Here is a 12,960-nt window from a genome sequence, read left to right as displayed (position 1 = left end):
AAACAATCAAAGTTATTATACAAAGAAAAACGTTAGGATGAAAACTTTGCTCACTTAAATAGTGATTAAATAATAGTGGCTTTAATGCCATGATTAATCTTTTCAAGTCACCTAAGCCCCTTTTTTACCCTACATAAGCTTGGAATTTTACTTACCTTTAACAAGATGGTTCCCCTGAACACTATTATACTACACTGCAGAGTCTAATAACAACCTTCGATGCTCATGTATTGGGACTTGACCTCGCCATAGAGACATTTTTAGGTCTCACTCCAACTACTCGGTTTACTATAAATCAGCTTAAAAGTTTTTGACCATACAACTCCAGCATCTCTGTCAGACACATTTTTTAATGGAAACAAAAATAGATTTTATTATTCCAAAACCATAATCCTGTTCTAAATATTCACCCTGTTTCCTGACATTGCCAACAACTTTGTACAACCTCCATTCTACAAAATGCACAAAAGCATCATGGTAAGGATTAAGTATCTGCAGGTCACGTAAAAAATGACTGATGGAAGTACCAAACAGAAACTGTAGAGAAAAAATTGTCCTTGGAAGTGCAAGCACTTCTGCAGTACAATTAACTTAATTAACCAGACAACATGAATATTCATGAGGCTGTTAATGCCTCCCCCATCCAAACAGATAAATGTGATGTAATGACTTCCTAGTCAAGCATAGCTAAAATTCTGATGAAAACAGCACCAACATTTTGGTTCTTTGCCTGAAATATCATAGAAATTAACAGTCCCTCAGTAATATTTTATTTTACAAATTAATTGGAAACCATGAATTCATTCAAATGAACCACTTAGGACCAAAAGGCTCGCAGCTATTGGATACAGATTGACTCCTGCTCATCACATCAGGATCACTTTCCATGTCCTCCTGCTCCCTGTGCAGCCCCTCAGCTGCAGTTCCCATAGCAACAAGCCCTTGCTCATGGCTGGTGGGACCACCACAGGCCACCCTACATCACCCCTCCGGCTGGGACCACAGGAAGGCAGCTTGGGAGCTATGGCTATGGTGCTCTGCCAAAAGTAAGCTCCCATCAGATCTGTCTGCCCAGAAGGGAGGGAGTTTCAAAATCAGCTTCTCCCCATCAGGTGGACCAGAACTTCAACATGCTGTTCTATCTACTGACAACACACCAAACCCAGATCTTAATCCATTCAGAGAATGCAATCCCGCAGAATCAAAGAACAGCATAGGACCTTCAGGGATAGAGCATCCATGGTTTTCCTGAGCAGCCTGTGCCAGTGCCTCATGCCCTCTGAGTAAAGATCTTCTGCCTAATATCTAACCTAAATATCTTCACTCTTAAAGCCATTCCCCTTTGTCCTATCGCTGACAAATCATATAAAAAATTGGTCCCCCTTCTGACTATAAGCTCCCATCAAGTACCGGACAGCCACAATGAGGTTTTCCCAGAGCCTCCTCTTCTCCAAGCTAAACAAGCCCAACTTCCCCAGCCTTTCTACATAGGAGAGGTGCTCCTGACCCTTGATCATCTTCATTTCTTTCCTATGAACCCCACAACATTTTTCTATTCCTGCTCAGCCAGAAAATCCTAATAATTGGTTCAATGAAATTACAGGTGGAAAGGCCACTGAGGTACATCTTTATGTGCCCAAGTATCACACTTACATATTTCCTGACTACTTTTTGAAATATAAACACCATTGAAATAAAGGAAGATACTTAGGAAACCATTAAGAAGTTTCTCACACATTCACTGTATAAACTGATCCCAGTCTCTTTTAAGGAAGCCTACAGCAGTCTGTGTAGCACTCTCTCAGGTTTTAGTATCCTTTCATGACATTCTTCTGCTGACAAACTGAAGAGAGGAAGCACTGGTGCTGAGGCACAGCAACTTGCTCACAGTCAGAAAGCACAGAAAAAGGCACTGGAGAGGTTCCACCCTGCCACCACCTAGACACACATACAGCCTTAATTGACAGGTGATGTTCAGATTGCTATCCTTAAATCCCCTTGCAACATTTCTGAAACCACTGCATCTTCTGCCAATGCACTTCCAAGACTCAGATCTGTAGAACTGAAGGAGAGATAAAGCAGTTTTCTGTACACAGTATTTTTTTTTTTAATATCATTTGCAATATATATTCCTGGTACACCATTATAAAAATAGACCCTAAGCATGAATCCAACTGAGAATCTGCCAAGAAAATTGGAGAGAAGGAAAAAACACCATGGCTGGTGTTAAGGATGTTCTAAAAAACAAAGTTTGCATTTGACATCATTTCAGTTGGCAAATAAGTGCAAAACAGGATCTTCGCATGGATCATTTGAAGACAATTTCAGTTTTCTTCCTCCAGAGCTGCTTCCTTTAGGCAAAGAGATCATCTGTGCCATTACTATAAATTATCATAATGATTTAAAATCCAGTGATTTGTAATCAATCTAAATCACTAATTTAGGTCATTTATTCAATAGCTCCCTTAAGTAACTGAAGCTTTATTACCAAGAACTGCCTTTAGTAGCCAAACCTACAAAACATGCCAAAGGGACCTAGAACAAATCACTCACAAAATGTAACAGTGCTGTTTAGTCTCACCTGCTGGTATCACTCCAAGAGGGACTGATGCTCTGACAGGCACCGCTATGTAGTCTGTGCTTTTTCCAGCATCAATCTGGGCTTTAAGTAGTAGACCATGAGCAACTTCACTGACAAATCCATCTCCACCAACACAAACTACCCTATTAAAAAACAAAAATGCTTAAAAGTTCAAAAGAAACCATTCCATAATTGAGCAAAGCAGAAGAACGCAGGTAACACACCACATCAATGCAATGGTACTCCAAGCAGCTGAAATCCATTCTTCCTTTAGGAACAGTTAAAGCATTACTGTCAGATAAGTGCATACCAAGTAACAAGATATAAGTATCCTTGTTTCTGCTTCCTTCTCTCTGAGTAGGAATAACTATACTTAACTTCTAACTCATACCTCACCTTATAGCACTGGAGCCACAGAACCAAGCAGGGGGAGGACTCGAGCACATGTGCAAGCACTTCAGAGAAAAAGCTCTCCAAATCTTTCAATACTGACCACCATAAGCATTCTGCTGGTTTTTAATTGCCATTATAATAAAAACTAATCAAATATTAAACTAAAAATACTTGAAAACAGCTAATCCCACACACTATGCAGAAAGTGGAGGGATTTAGGAAAGCATAAAAACCTCATACCAGCAATCCTTTGCATGAAGGTACTTAATCACTGCTTCTGGAGCATGTAATTAAACTCCCACCTGCTGTGGTTATAAAGGATGTATTTGTCTATAAAAGCTCTGTTACAGCAACTGCCCATTGTTGTTGTCACTTTTTGTTTTGTTTATTTATTTTAGGTAAATATGAACACAATTCTTCAAATAAGCATATTTGAAAGTTGAAGGTTTTTAAGGTACACATTCTACAAGGGAAAAAAAAAAAGTAATATAACACTCCATATGTTTACAATATAGGTAAGTCAGGTTTACTGTAGGAGGTGCTTATTTAAACTGATTTATCATATGTCCATATGGTTGCAGTTGTGAAAATATGTCCAAAAACTCAGCCAGATAAAAATGGTCCACTTTTAAAAATATATATTCATGATATAAGTAAGTGCTTAAATTAAATCATCTAATCTCTTCATTTCCTGTCTTTATTTTCTTTCTACATCTTAATTTCTAAGTTGGTAAGAATATTTCTCCCTCCTAACTAAAAAATGCTCACACCAAAAAAGAAACATTTGGATTCTGTTCTCCTGCAATGTGCAATCGGGAGTCAGATTTTAACTTCATTTTTTATTAGTTTGATGGAATCATAGAATCCTTAGAGTTGGAAAGGATCTTTAAAGGCCATCTAGTCCAGCTCCCATACGATGAACAGGAATATGCACAACTAGATCATGTTGTTTGGAGCCTAGGCCAGCCTGGTCTCGAAAGTCTCCAGGGAGTTATCTTTGGAGTGTGATAAACCTCGAGGGACTTAAATGCAGATTCTAGGTATTAGCACTATTGAAAACAGACACATATTCTTCTGATTTGGGGGGTCTGCATTGTTATTATAAACAAAGGATCCAAAAAATATCAACCAGAAATAAACATAGCTAACTTTATTCTTTTAATTCATGTTAGTCCTCAACAGTTTCCCTTTTGGCCAGAAACAGAGATGGCATCAGACACCAGGGATTTCAAATCTAATCAGCAAGAACTTGTTATGCATAAGGAGTGGAAAGCCTTGAGCAAACAGATTTGACTAAGACCACAAAGGTGGCTTCTTAGAGAAAAAAAAACATCTGTCTAATCATCAGACACAAGTTTCTCAGTCATCTGTTCCCTAAAGTCTGACTAACTCTAGCTACTCTAAATAAAAGCCACAGTATAGGCTCCTGATTAGGGAAGAAATACTTGCATATACCTTTCATTTATCTTACAGAACAAACAAGAGAATACAGCTCAGAAGCAGTGTGTGTTTGTGATACACACACTCCTTAACCATGGCTTAGCCCCAGAACAGGGAAAAAACACACAGCCAACTTGGGTAATTTCTGGTGTGGATAAGAAAAACGAAAGTGGATAGAAAAAGAGGTGAAGTCATATGCAAGATGCTTGACATGCACCCGTGATGTTGCAGAACAGCATGGGAGCCAGAGAAATAAGGGAAAATAAATGAAATAGAACACAGTCAAGACCAGCTCTGACAAAGAATTAAAGCACAGGACTAAAACCCTACTGTAGGTGGAAAATTTCCAAATTACCTAATTTACTGTTTAACATGTAAGGAAAAATAACACTTTTTGAGAGAAATTCAAGGTAATAAATTGCACTTTACTATACTGCTTGCTTACTCCAACGAATAAAGCAATGTTGGGTCTTTGAGGAACAGAAGTGCTGTTCTGCTTTGTAAACAGGCAACCAAGCAACATGGTAGCTAACTTGAACAAAACTGAACAGGAAGCAAAAGTAAAACTGGAGAGACTGGAGTCTACCAAATAATGAGCAACACTGCTCAATAACTGGGTAAAACTTAATGGAAACAGCAAACAGACATTAGGTGGCTGCCAGAACTGCTAAAAGGATGGAAAGAATTACTCTTAACATTAATATTCCCTAAAACCAAGCCATTATCACTTAGGAAGGACAGGGATCTGTTCAAATCAGACATCCTTGCATCATAGTATTTTTTCCAACTTTATCTGTTCTATTTCCTTTTTCACCTGGCTTCTAGAATGAAGCCTTATAAAAGCACTCCAGTGACTTTGCCCAACAAAGCTTTATGCTTATTTGTCATTATTCATGAATTAAAATACAGACCTGTTGACAGGAAGTAATAAAAAATGAAGAATCTAAAGAGAATTGATTTTCTCAGTCTGAATATATATCAGAAACAGAGTAACTCATAAAATACCACTTGGCAGACGCTGGATGGAATACAAATAAAAACAAGTGCTACAAGGTTTACTAGTGTTCACAGACCCTAACTGACTTACCCATCAAATGCCTGGAGTTCACATTCTTTAAGTACTGACAGCGCATGTCCTTCATATTCAGTTACTGTGGAAAACAACATTACTCAATTTTCAGAAGATTGGATAAATTGATTTTTTTCACCTCTAGCATAAGAAACATACATTAATTCAGTACAGAACATATTTTTGATCATTAAAGCATTACAATTATGATGTAAGTTGTGCAATTACACTAGCAAAAGGGCAAGACATCAAAACTCAGCCTGCATCAGGTACATGACTATTCAGAGCATTTAAATTCAGAGAATTAGAGAAGATGTTTGTTGCAACAAAATGGAACTTGTAGCATTGGTACAGTTAGTAAACTTCAGGAAAATGTGAGCATACCCTCAGTTAAGACTGAATTATTTCAGTATCAATCACCTTTAATTGCCTTTGTGTTAGGATATGCAAATTGCTAGATGAAAAATATCAGGAGTTACATACAGAAATATGAAATCAAGCCAAATACCAGTGACAACAGAATATAACACACAGAGGAAGGTGGCACAAGTATGCACCAGAGTTCATAGCCTCTGGAGGAAATGAATCTGTCAGTCTACATTGATGTCTCTGTGTTTGCTGATGCCCCACACTGTACCGTAAATGCCAGTGAAGACAGGATAAACTGGCATACTACAGATGGCACCAAGCATCATAACTACATTTAGCATTTTCCAGGCCAGCTTTGCCAGAAGAGACAGCCCAGCTGCACCCACCCATCAAAGATTGTTGCTGACTGACATGACACTTGCAGATGGATTTTTTGTGTAAGAATGTGCATCATTATATGCAAAATTACATTAATCTTTTATGCTTGTCTGTCCCTGGTGCTAGCATAGTTCAAAGCTTTTCTCCAGTGTTTCTAAATACTGTTAAAATTATTAGTCTTGGTGTCTAAAACAATCATTCTGTATCAGTACATGTTATAGTGTACTGTTTCTGCAGACTGCTCAAATGCTGCATAAAAAAGTTGAAAATACTCCTGTTTATACACAGTGTGCACAACTCATTCTTTTAAAGGCAAACAACAACAACAAAATAATTTTTAAAAAGTGATAAAATCTTTACACTACGCACTAAAAACTGTCTGTCAGCATACAACTTCCAAATTTAAAAACAAAAACAAATGGACACTTCATTCTAGTATCAAGTGACAGTGAAAAATAAGCCCTGGCATGGTTGATTGTGTAGGAATTAAAAACACTGAACAGCAACACCAAGAGCCAACTACCAAAACATGAGATGGGATGAAGAGGTCTCTTGTTCAGCATTTCATTGTCCAAATTTGTTGTTGCTGCTTTGTTGATGTTTTAAGTAGCCTTTCAGTCTTATATTGTCTGTGTACAGTGAATCACTTCAGAGACTCAAACTTACATTAACATTTTCCCTCAATAAATTTTAGACTTTAAATCAGTGTAGACATGAAGACTAAAAGTAAAAACTATCTTCAGTATCAAAATTGTACAGAAGCTTTCAAGCATGTAATTATTGCCCTCTGAGTTTTGGGTTGGCTTTTTTTTTTTTTTTTTCAAGCAAGTGGTACCAGAGAACAGAATTTTCACTCAGCCCCTTTTTCCATTTCTTTTCTTCTTTCATTTGCCTCTTTTTCCTTAATACTTAGCTCCTAATTATTTACCAGCATTTAAAACACTAATGCAGTTTTCTCCTTTCGCCTGTAGGAGGAGCGTTAGGCAGCTAATAAGCACTTTAGCACTCGGTTATTGCCAAAATAGCTTTATTTTAAAGGATAAGCAATTTCACATTTATCTGGCTAACAACAGCAGGGTGGGTTTTTTTTCAGAATTTAAATAAAAATAATCAAAATTAAATTTTCAACTGTTTCTATTCAATTAGGAAAAATACTTTTAAAATCACAAAGAAAGATATTCGCAGCTTATATTAAATTATGTGAATTAATCTATAAAACTTGAAACAAATTTGGCTTATTAGTTCGACTTTAGGATTTCAGCCAAAAATGTAATTTCATACAAGTGAATGATAATGCTGCCTTCAGCAGAGTTGAACAAATGAGGTTACCTTCACAGTAAAAATAAACAACAACCAGCAGAAGGGAAAAATTCCAAAGGTTGATTTTACTTCAATAATTGCTTAAAATGAAGTACTCGCTAATTGAACAACATGACGTAGTTGCCACGTATCACTATGTAGTTGTAAAAGAAAATTCTATTTCACAGTTCAATTGATTTTCTTTTAAAACGTGGACTAAATAATTTAAAAACCATGTCGATACCGATCATAAATTAGCAAGATCCATCTCATACAAACACTTATCACATTATTGTCTTATTATATTAATTTTATTCCTATACCTAAATCAGATTTGTTCTGAGTGCTTTTTGGCCTGTAACTTGAACTAGCCATGATTTCATAAAACGTTTAGGCAACAACTGCAAGTTAAACAGTGTCTTTCAGCTGGAACCAATCATTTTGCAAACTAATTACAACAAACGCAAGAAAAAAAGACTTTCTGGTATTAAAACATTTTGCACAAGAGTTTACACTTTATGTGTATTTGAAATGCATAACTAAAGAAGTTATAATGCTATGAATGTAACATTATTAGCAATGGATAATACTAAGACCATTTCTCTGAAAACTTGGATGTCTGGGGGGACCAAATCTGATGCAGCAGAAGTTTCAGTTACTTCACAGAATGGGGCAGAAGCGCTGAGATCATTACAGTTTTACTCCTTTATTAAAGTCTGTTCAGTTCCTTACAGGAAGTCAATGAAATAGAACAGCCAAAGGGCAAATTCAGTGAAAGATGTGAGGACATAATGCATAACCCTGGCAGAATTTGGAGCTTGAAATCCAAACCTGTTATTGGAGACCCACTGTCCAGTGTCAAGCAGAAGGCAGCATCAACCTTAAACTTTTATCTTTTGTTCTCCAGACAGCCAGCTGTGCCTAGTGAGAACTGCCATTGTCATGCTAGAACTTAATCACTTGTTCTTCTAAGTCATCCCCCAAACTCAGTCAGAATCCAGAGATAATGTGTTCTTCCCATTAGCACTCTCTTTCATGATGTCCAACCAATAGATGTTCTCAGAAAAGAGGTAATATTTACGGTCATGTTTATCAGAACACAGGACGAAATATTAACAGATACATATAAGAACATCAGACATTAAGTGCTTGTTTTCTTTTTTTCAACATTTGGCCTAGAAATATGAAAGTTATATTATTGGTATGGATAACTACAGAGGGAAAACTGTTCAATGAAGAACAGAAACACTGAAATACTTTTGATGACAAAATAAATTGCATTGTATTAACTAGAATTACACATGCACTACTTGTAGGCAGAACCAGTAAGTATTCAAACTGCCCTACAAGCTTAAAGCAGTAGTTTCAAAAAAGATTAAACTATTCTTCTGATGCAACTTACCTGTGACATCAGTTTTTATATCAGCAAGTTTAAAAAGCGGTGACACTTTCTCATAATAAATATGAATAGCTTCTCTTTTGTGACTGCTTGGATTAACAAATACTTTCAAGGACTTTGGCCTATTTTGAAAACCTAAAACGAAAACACAATGCATTTACCATTACACACCATCCAGCTATTCCAACAGCTTAAATGAACTTTTAATACTCGAAGAAATACAGTACTTCAATACAATAATTATAGCATTAAAGAGTCTCTGTTTCTTCTGAATATGTGCTATTGTATCAAAATTACATTACCGATTACTTTTTTACATAAAGTTAATCACAGTGGAAACATGTCACAATTGTTGAAACATTTTAGAGTAAGAATGAAAAAAGCTATGTGTGGTAGCTTAGATAAACCTTGATACAGGAGCAGAATGAGTGTGCAGAAACTATAGGATAAGGTAACAAATCAAAGTATCAAAACATTTTCTTTTTGGAATACGATGTGAAACACTGCAAGCAGGCATATGACAGTAAGATCTAACAAAATAGCAGGACAATTTGATTCTGTTGTTTCTGGCAATGCAATGCATCTTGAGAGGGAAGAAGAAATGTCAAGAAATAGATAACCTGGTAAGATCCATCCAGAAATCTAGGAATTATCTTTGTTGTTGTTGTTATATTTAGGTCTTCAAAGTAGCTCTGAGCCGACAATGCTGAAAAACACTGCGATGCAAACAACACTCAATCCTGCACACTGAACCAATGAAATAGCATCGAGAAGTAACTTTATTGCCTGCTATGTGCTTTTTCTATGAATAGCAAATAGTTCATATTCAATAAGCAATAAAAAACAGTAACACCATTTTTTCAAGTCTTTTATATGATTCCAACAATTGCCATGATCCAGTTGATTTGTTATAAAATGCAAGTGATGGCATGCAGTACTGCTGGCTTTTGGTTTTGGTGGGTTTTTTTGTTTGTTTGTTTTTTATTGTTGTTGTTTTGGGGTTTTTTTGTTTGTTTTTTTGTCATTACTTGAAATACATGATTTGAACAATTCTGTGTTCAATTAATTAACTCAAATTCTCAATTTCCATTTAGCATCAGATTACATACAAGATCTGATAAGCACACCACTTTTAACATTCAGGAGGAACATTAGCAGTAGTCCTAAGTGCCAAAAGGAGCCAAAAGTGGGGAAAAGAACACATTTTCCAGCCCCATATAGAGTATTAGTTAATTTTTTACATTCATATGAACCTTAAAATCACTATCAGAATCTTCAGAACTTCCTGAAGATGTTTCCTTCTGATTCTACTGAGTAGGAACAATTCCTCTGAGAAATTATAGATAAATACAGTTTTAGAATCAAGGGGAAAGTATTCCACAAGACCAAAATATGATGACTATAAAATTCCTATAGATTATTCTTTGACTCATTTAAACACATCAAGGAATTCAGAGATGAAAATTAACACCTTTACTAACACAAGACAGATAATCTTATAAGATTTCCTAAAGACACTGAAGGATATCTACCAGGGCAGTTTAGTCCTGATGCATCCTTAGCACCTGATGAATACCCTGGATGTCTTCAGTCAGTGGCCTTAGCACCTTCACAGAGAAGCATGTTCTTGGGAGGCATGTCATGTCACGTGTATGAAATAAAACAGCCCCCCAGTAGAGACAGGTTCCCGCTTTGTGTGGACTTGCATGGTATATTAAACAATTTCAGCTCTAAGCATTTGTTGACACTATCACTGGTGTTTAATTTGAAGTCACTGACCTGCTTTATTTCTATCCAAGAAACACAAAAATTCACAACAAATAAAGCTTGAAAGCAGAAAAAGCTTACTAGGCTCTATCTCTCTCTGATATTTAGGAAAAGACACACAGATGATCTAGGTGTAAGGCAACAAACTTTTTTCTCCTATAAACAATATGCTGATGAGCTTTCTGTTATGCACCACAGTCGATGGCTTAGAAAACCCTAAAAAGAAAAAAAAAAAACAACTTTGAACACCTGCTAATGGGTACTTATACAAATCATGTTGAGAATATGGAACGGTATCTAAACTTACTATATCACCAGAAGAGTAGAGAAATGCTATACAAAAGGGACGTGAGTAAATAAGGTATATTCCAAAGGCTCCTCATTATAGACCAATTCTGCACTCATTTCTTTTTCATTTCACAAATGACTTTTGAGAAGAGAGATGGTACAGGATCATACATGAATGGCTGATAAGGTCAAAAATTGTTAGCTATCATTCCCTGTGTGTAACAGACATGTTATAAATCAAGCAACTGGGTTTAATAAAAGAAAATCCAATAATAGTCAAAGATGAAATTTTAACACAATTATATAGTGAAATTTCCTTTAAAAAAAAAACACAACGTTTTAAATAATTATCATCTTTTAATTTTCTCTAAACAACATTGTGAATGAACTGATCTTATTTACTACAGCCTGCAACTGCTTTCAGTCTGTCAGCCTTTTGGTGCTGTCCTAACTGGTGTTCTGTTATTGTTTTCTGTAGCTGCTCCATTTGAAATGAACCAGCAGCCTAAAGCAGGAAGGCCAACTGTTCCTCCAATACTAACAAATGTGCTAATATGCACTAGTTTAAACTTGATCTATCAAGTGAATCAGTGAACCATGAAGGGTGGTAGGTCAATCAGGGTGTTCTGAAAACAAAGGCTTGGAGGGCAGCAGAGACGCTATGCTCAGACATACATCTGTGCTGCTTTCCATTCCTAGTTTTATGGAAATGGGTTTATGTTACAAAAGTTAAGGGCCTGGAATCATGTCGTTATTACATGCATTTATAAATATACACCAGTTAAGAATATTATACATGAGGAAAATTAATAATATGAAACAGATTTGTTAATGTAACTATGGAGACACCACTGTTAATATTAACTAAGCAAAGTTAATGTTTAACATTAATGGTTTAATTAAAACTTCATGCATCAAGTTTCAGCCATTTATATCAAATCCCAGTATGAGAGAGATGCTAAAGAATAGTGCATAAAAATAAAATGCACTTTATGCATTTTTTGTTATTCCAACTCTTATTTTTAACAGTATTTATTGTCTCATTTTAACTTACAGATCTTTTAAGAGGAACTCTTTAAAATTAACTGTTAGTGAGAATAAGTCTCATCACAGTTGAAAAAATTCAAAAAAGGAAAATGAGTATTACTAATTATCCATTTTCTCCCATTTCCAGGAACATCTTAACCCTTTAAGTAGCTCTGGGTATTTGCACATGGAGAGGATTCAAAATTAATCAGTGAATCCCACTTACACAACATGCCTGCAACACACACTCATAAGCCCAGTACAGGAAGATGCAAAGAGGAAATCTCTGAGAGTCAGTGTACGACAGGTCTGACGTAAGACCAAACTAGGAATGGTATAAGCTGCCCATTTGTGACTTTCCAGGAGCCTAGACTCCATAGATGTCATAGATGTGCACTTTGATTTGGCAGCAGTCATTTCACATCAGTTTAAAAAATATATGAAATACAGATCATAGTTTTTTTGAATGCTATATCATTAAGCAAGCTCTTAATTTCCCACAGGAACAACAGCACTGTTATGTACAAAATCAGCATTAAAAGTGAGAAGATGGTAGCACGTGCTTGTTACTGTTACACACATGCAGAGAAAGATGCAATAGACACTGAATCTGCACTGAAAAAGAGTATGTGCACTCACCTATAGCATGTCAGGCTTCATGAAAGATCAGAGACTACACAGACTTTAAATTGAAGTTCTTAGAAGAGAAATGTGACAAATGAACATCCGTATTTACTGACAACCATATTCAAACTTATAGACACTATGTTGACAACCACCCCATTTAATTTGCTCCTGTCTCAAAGCAGTAAAAATCCTCCAAGAATGTAATTCAGTAGTTAATCAAAATGTTTTTCTGACATGAAACACTGAAAAAAAAGAAATAAAAGTAATTTTGGAAGGATATAATTTTATTTTTGCCCTGCTGTCCATAAGTAAACAAAAAAGAGC

The 12,960-nt window shown here is 36.0% G+C and overlaps 1 protein-coding gene across 1 annotated transcript in view; it reads right to left on the bottom strand.

Annotated features, from left to right (window-relative positions):
* Nucleotides 1–12,960, bottom strand: part of CERKL (ceramide kinase like) — a 48,019-nt gene that overhangs the window by 10,915 nt on the left and 24,144 nt on the right. The window contains exons 3-5 of the mRNA XM_015868324.2: nucleotides 8,932–9,063; nucleotides 5,502–5,565; nucleotides 2,582–2,724 (exon numbers count right to left, since the gene is read on the bottom strand). Of these exons, the coding sequence (XP_015723810.1) occupies nucleotides 2,582–2,724; nucleotides 5,502–5,565; nucleotides 8,932–9,063 (339 nt within the window). The remainder of the gene's footprint in view (nucleotides 1–2,581; nucleotides 2,725–5,501; nucleotides 5,566–8,931; nucleotides 9,064–12,960) is intronic.

This window comes from Coturnix japonica, chromosome 7 (assembly GCF_001577835.2).
Source record: "Coturnix japonica isolate 7356 chromosome 7, Coturnix japonica 2.1, whole genome shotgun sequence".
NCBI lineage: Eukaryota > Metazoa > Chordata > Aves > Galliformes > Phasianidae > Coturnix > Coturnix japonica.
Note: the sequence above shows the minus strand (reverse complement) of the source record. Positions and strands in the feature narration are given on the sequence as shown.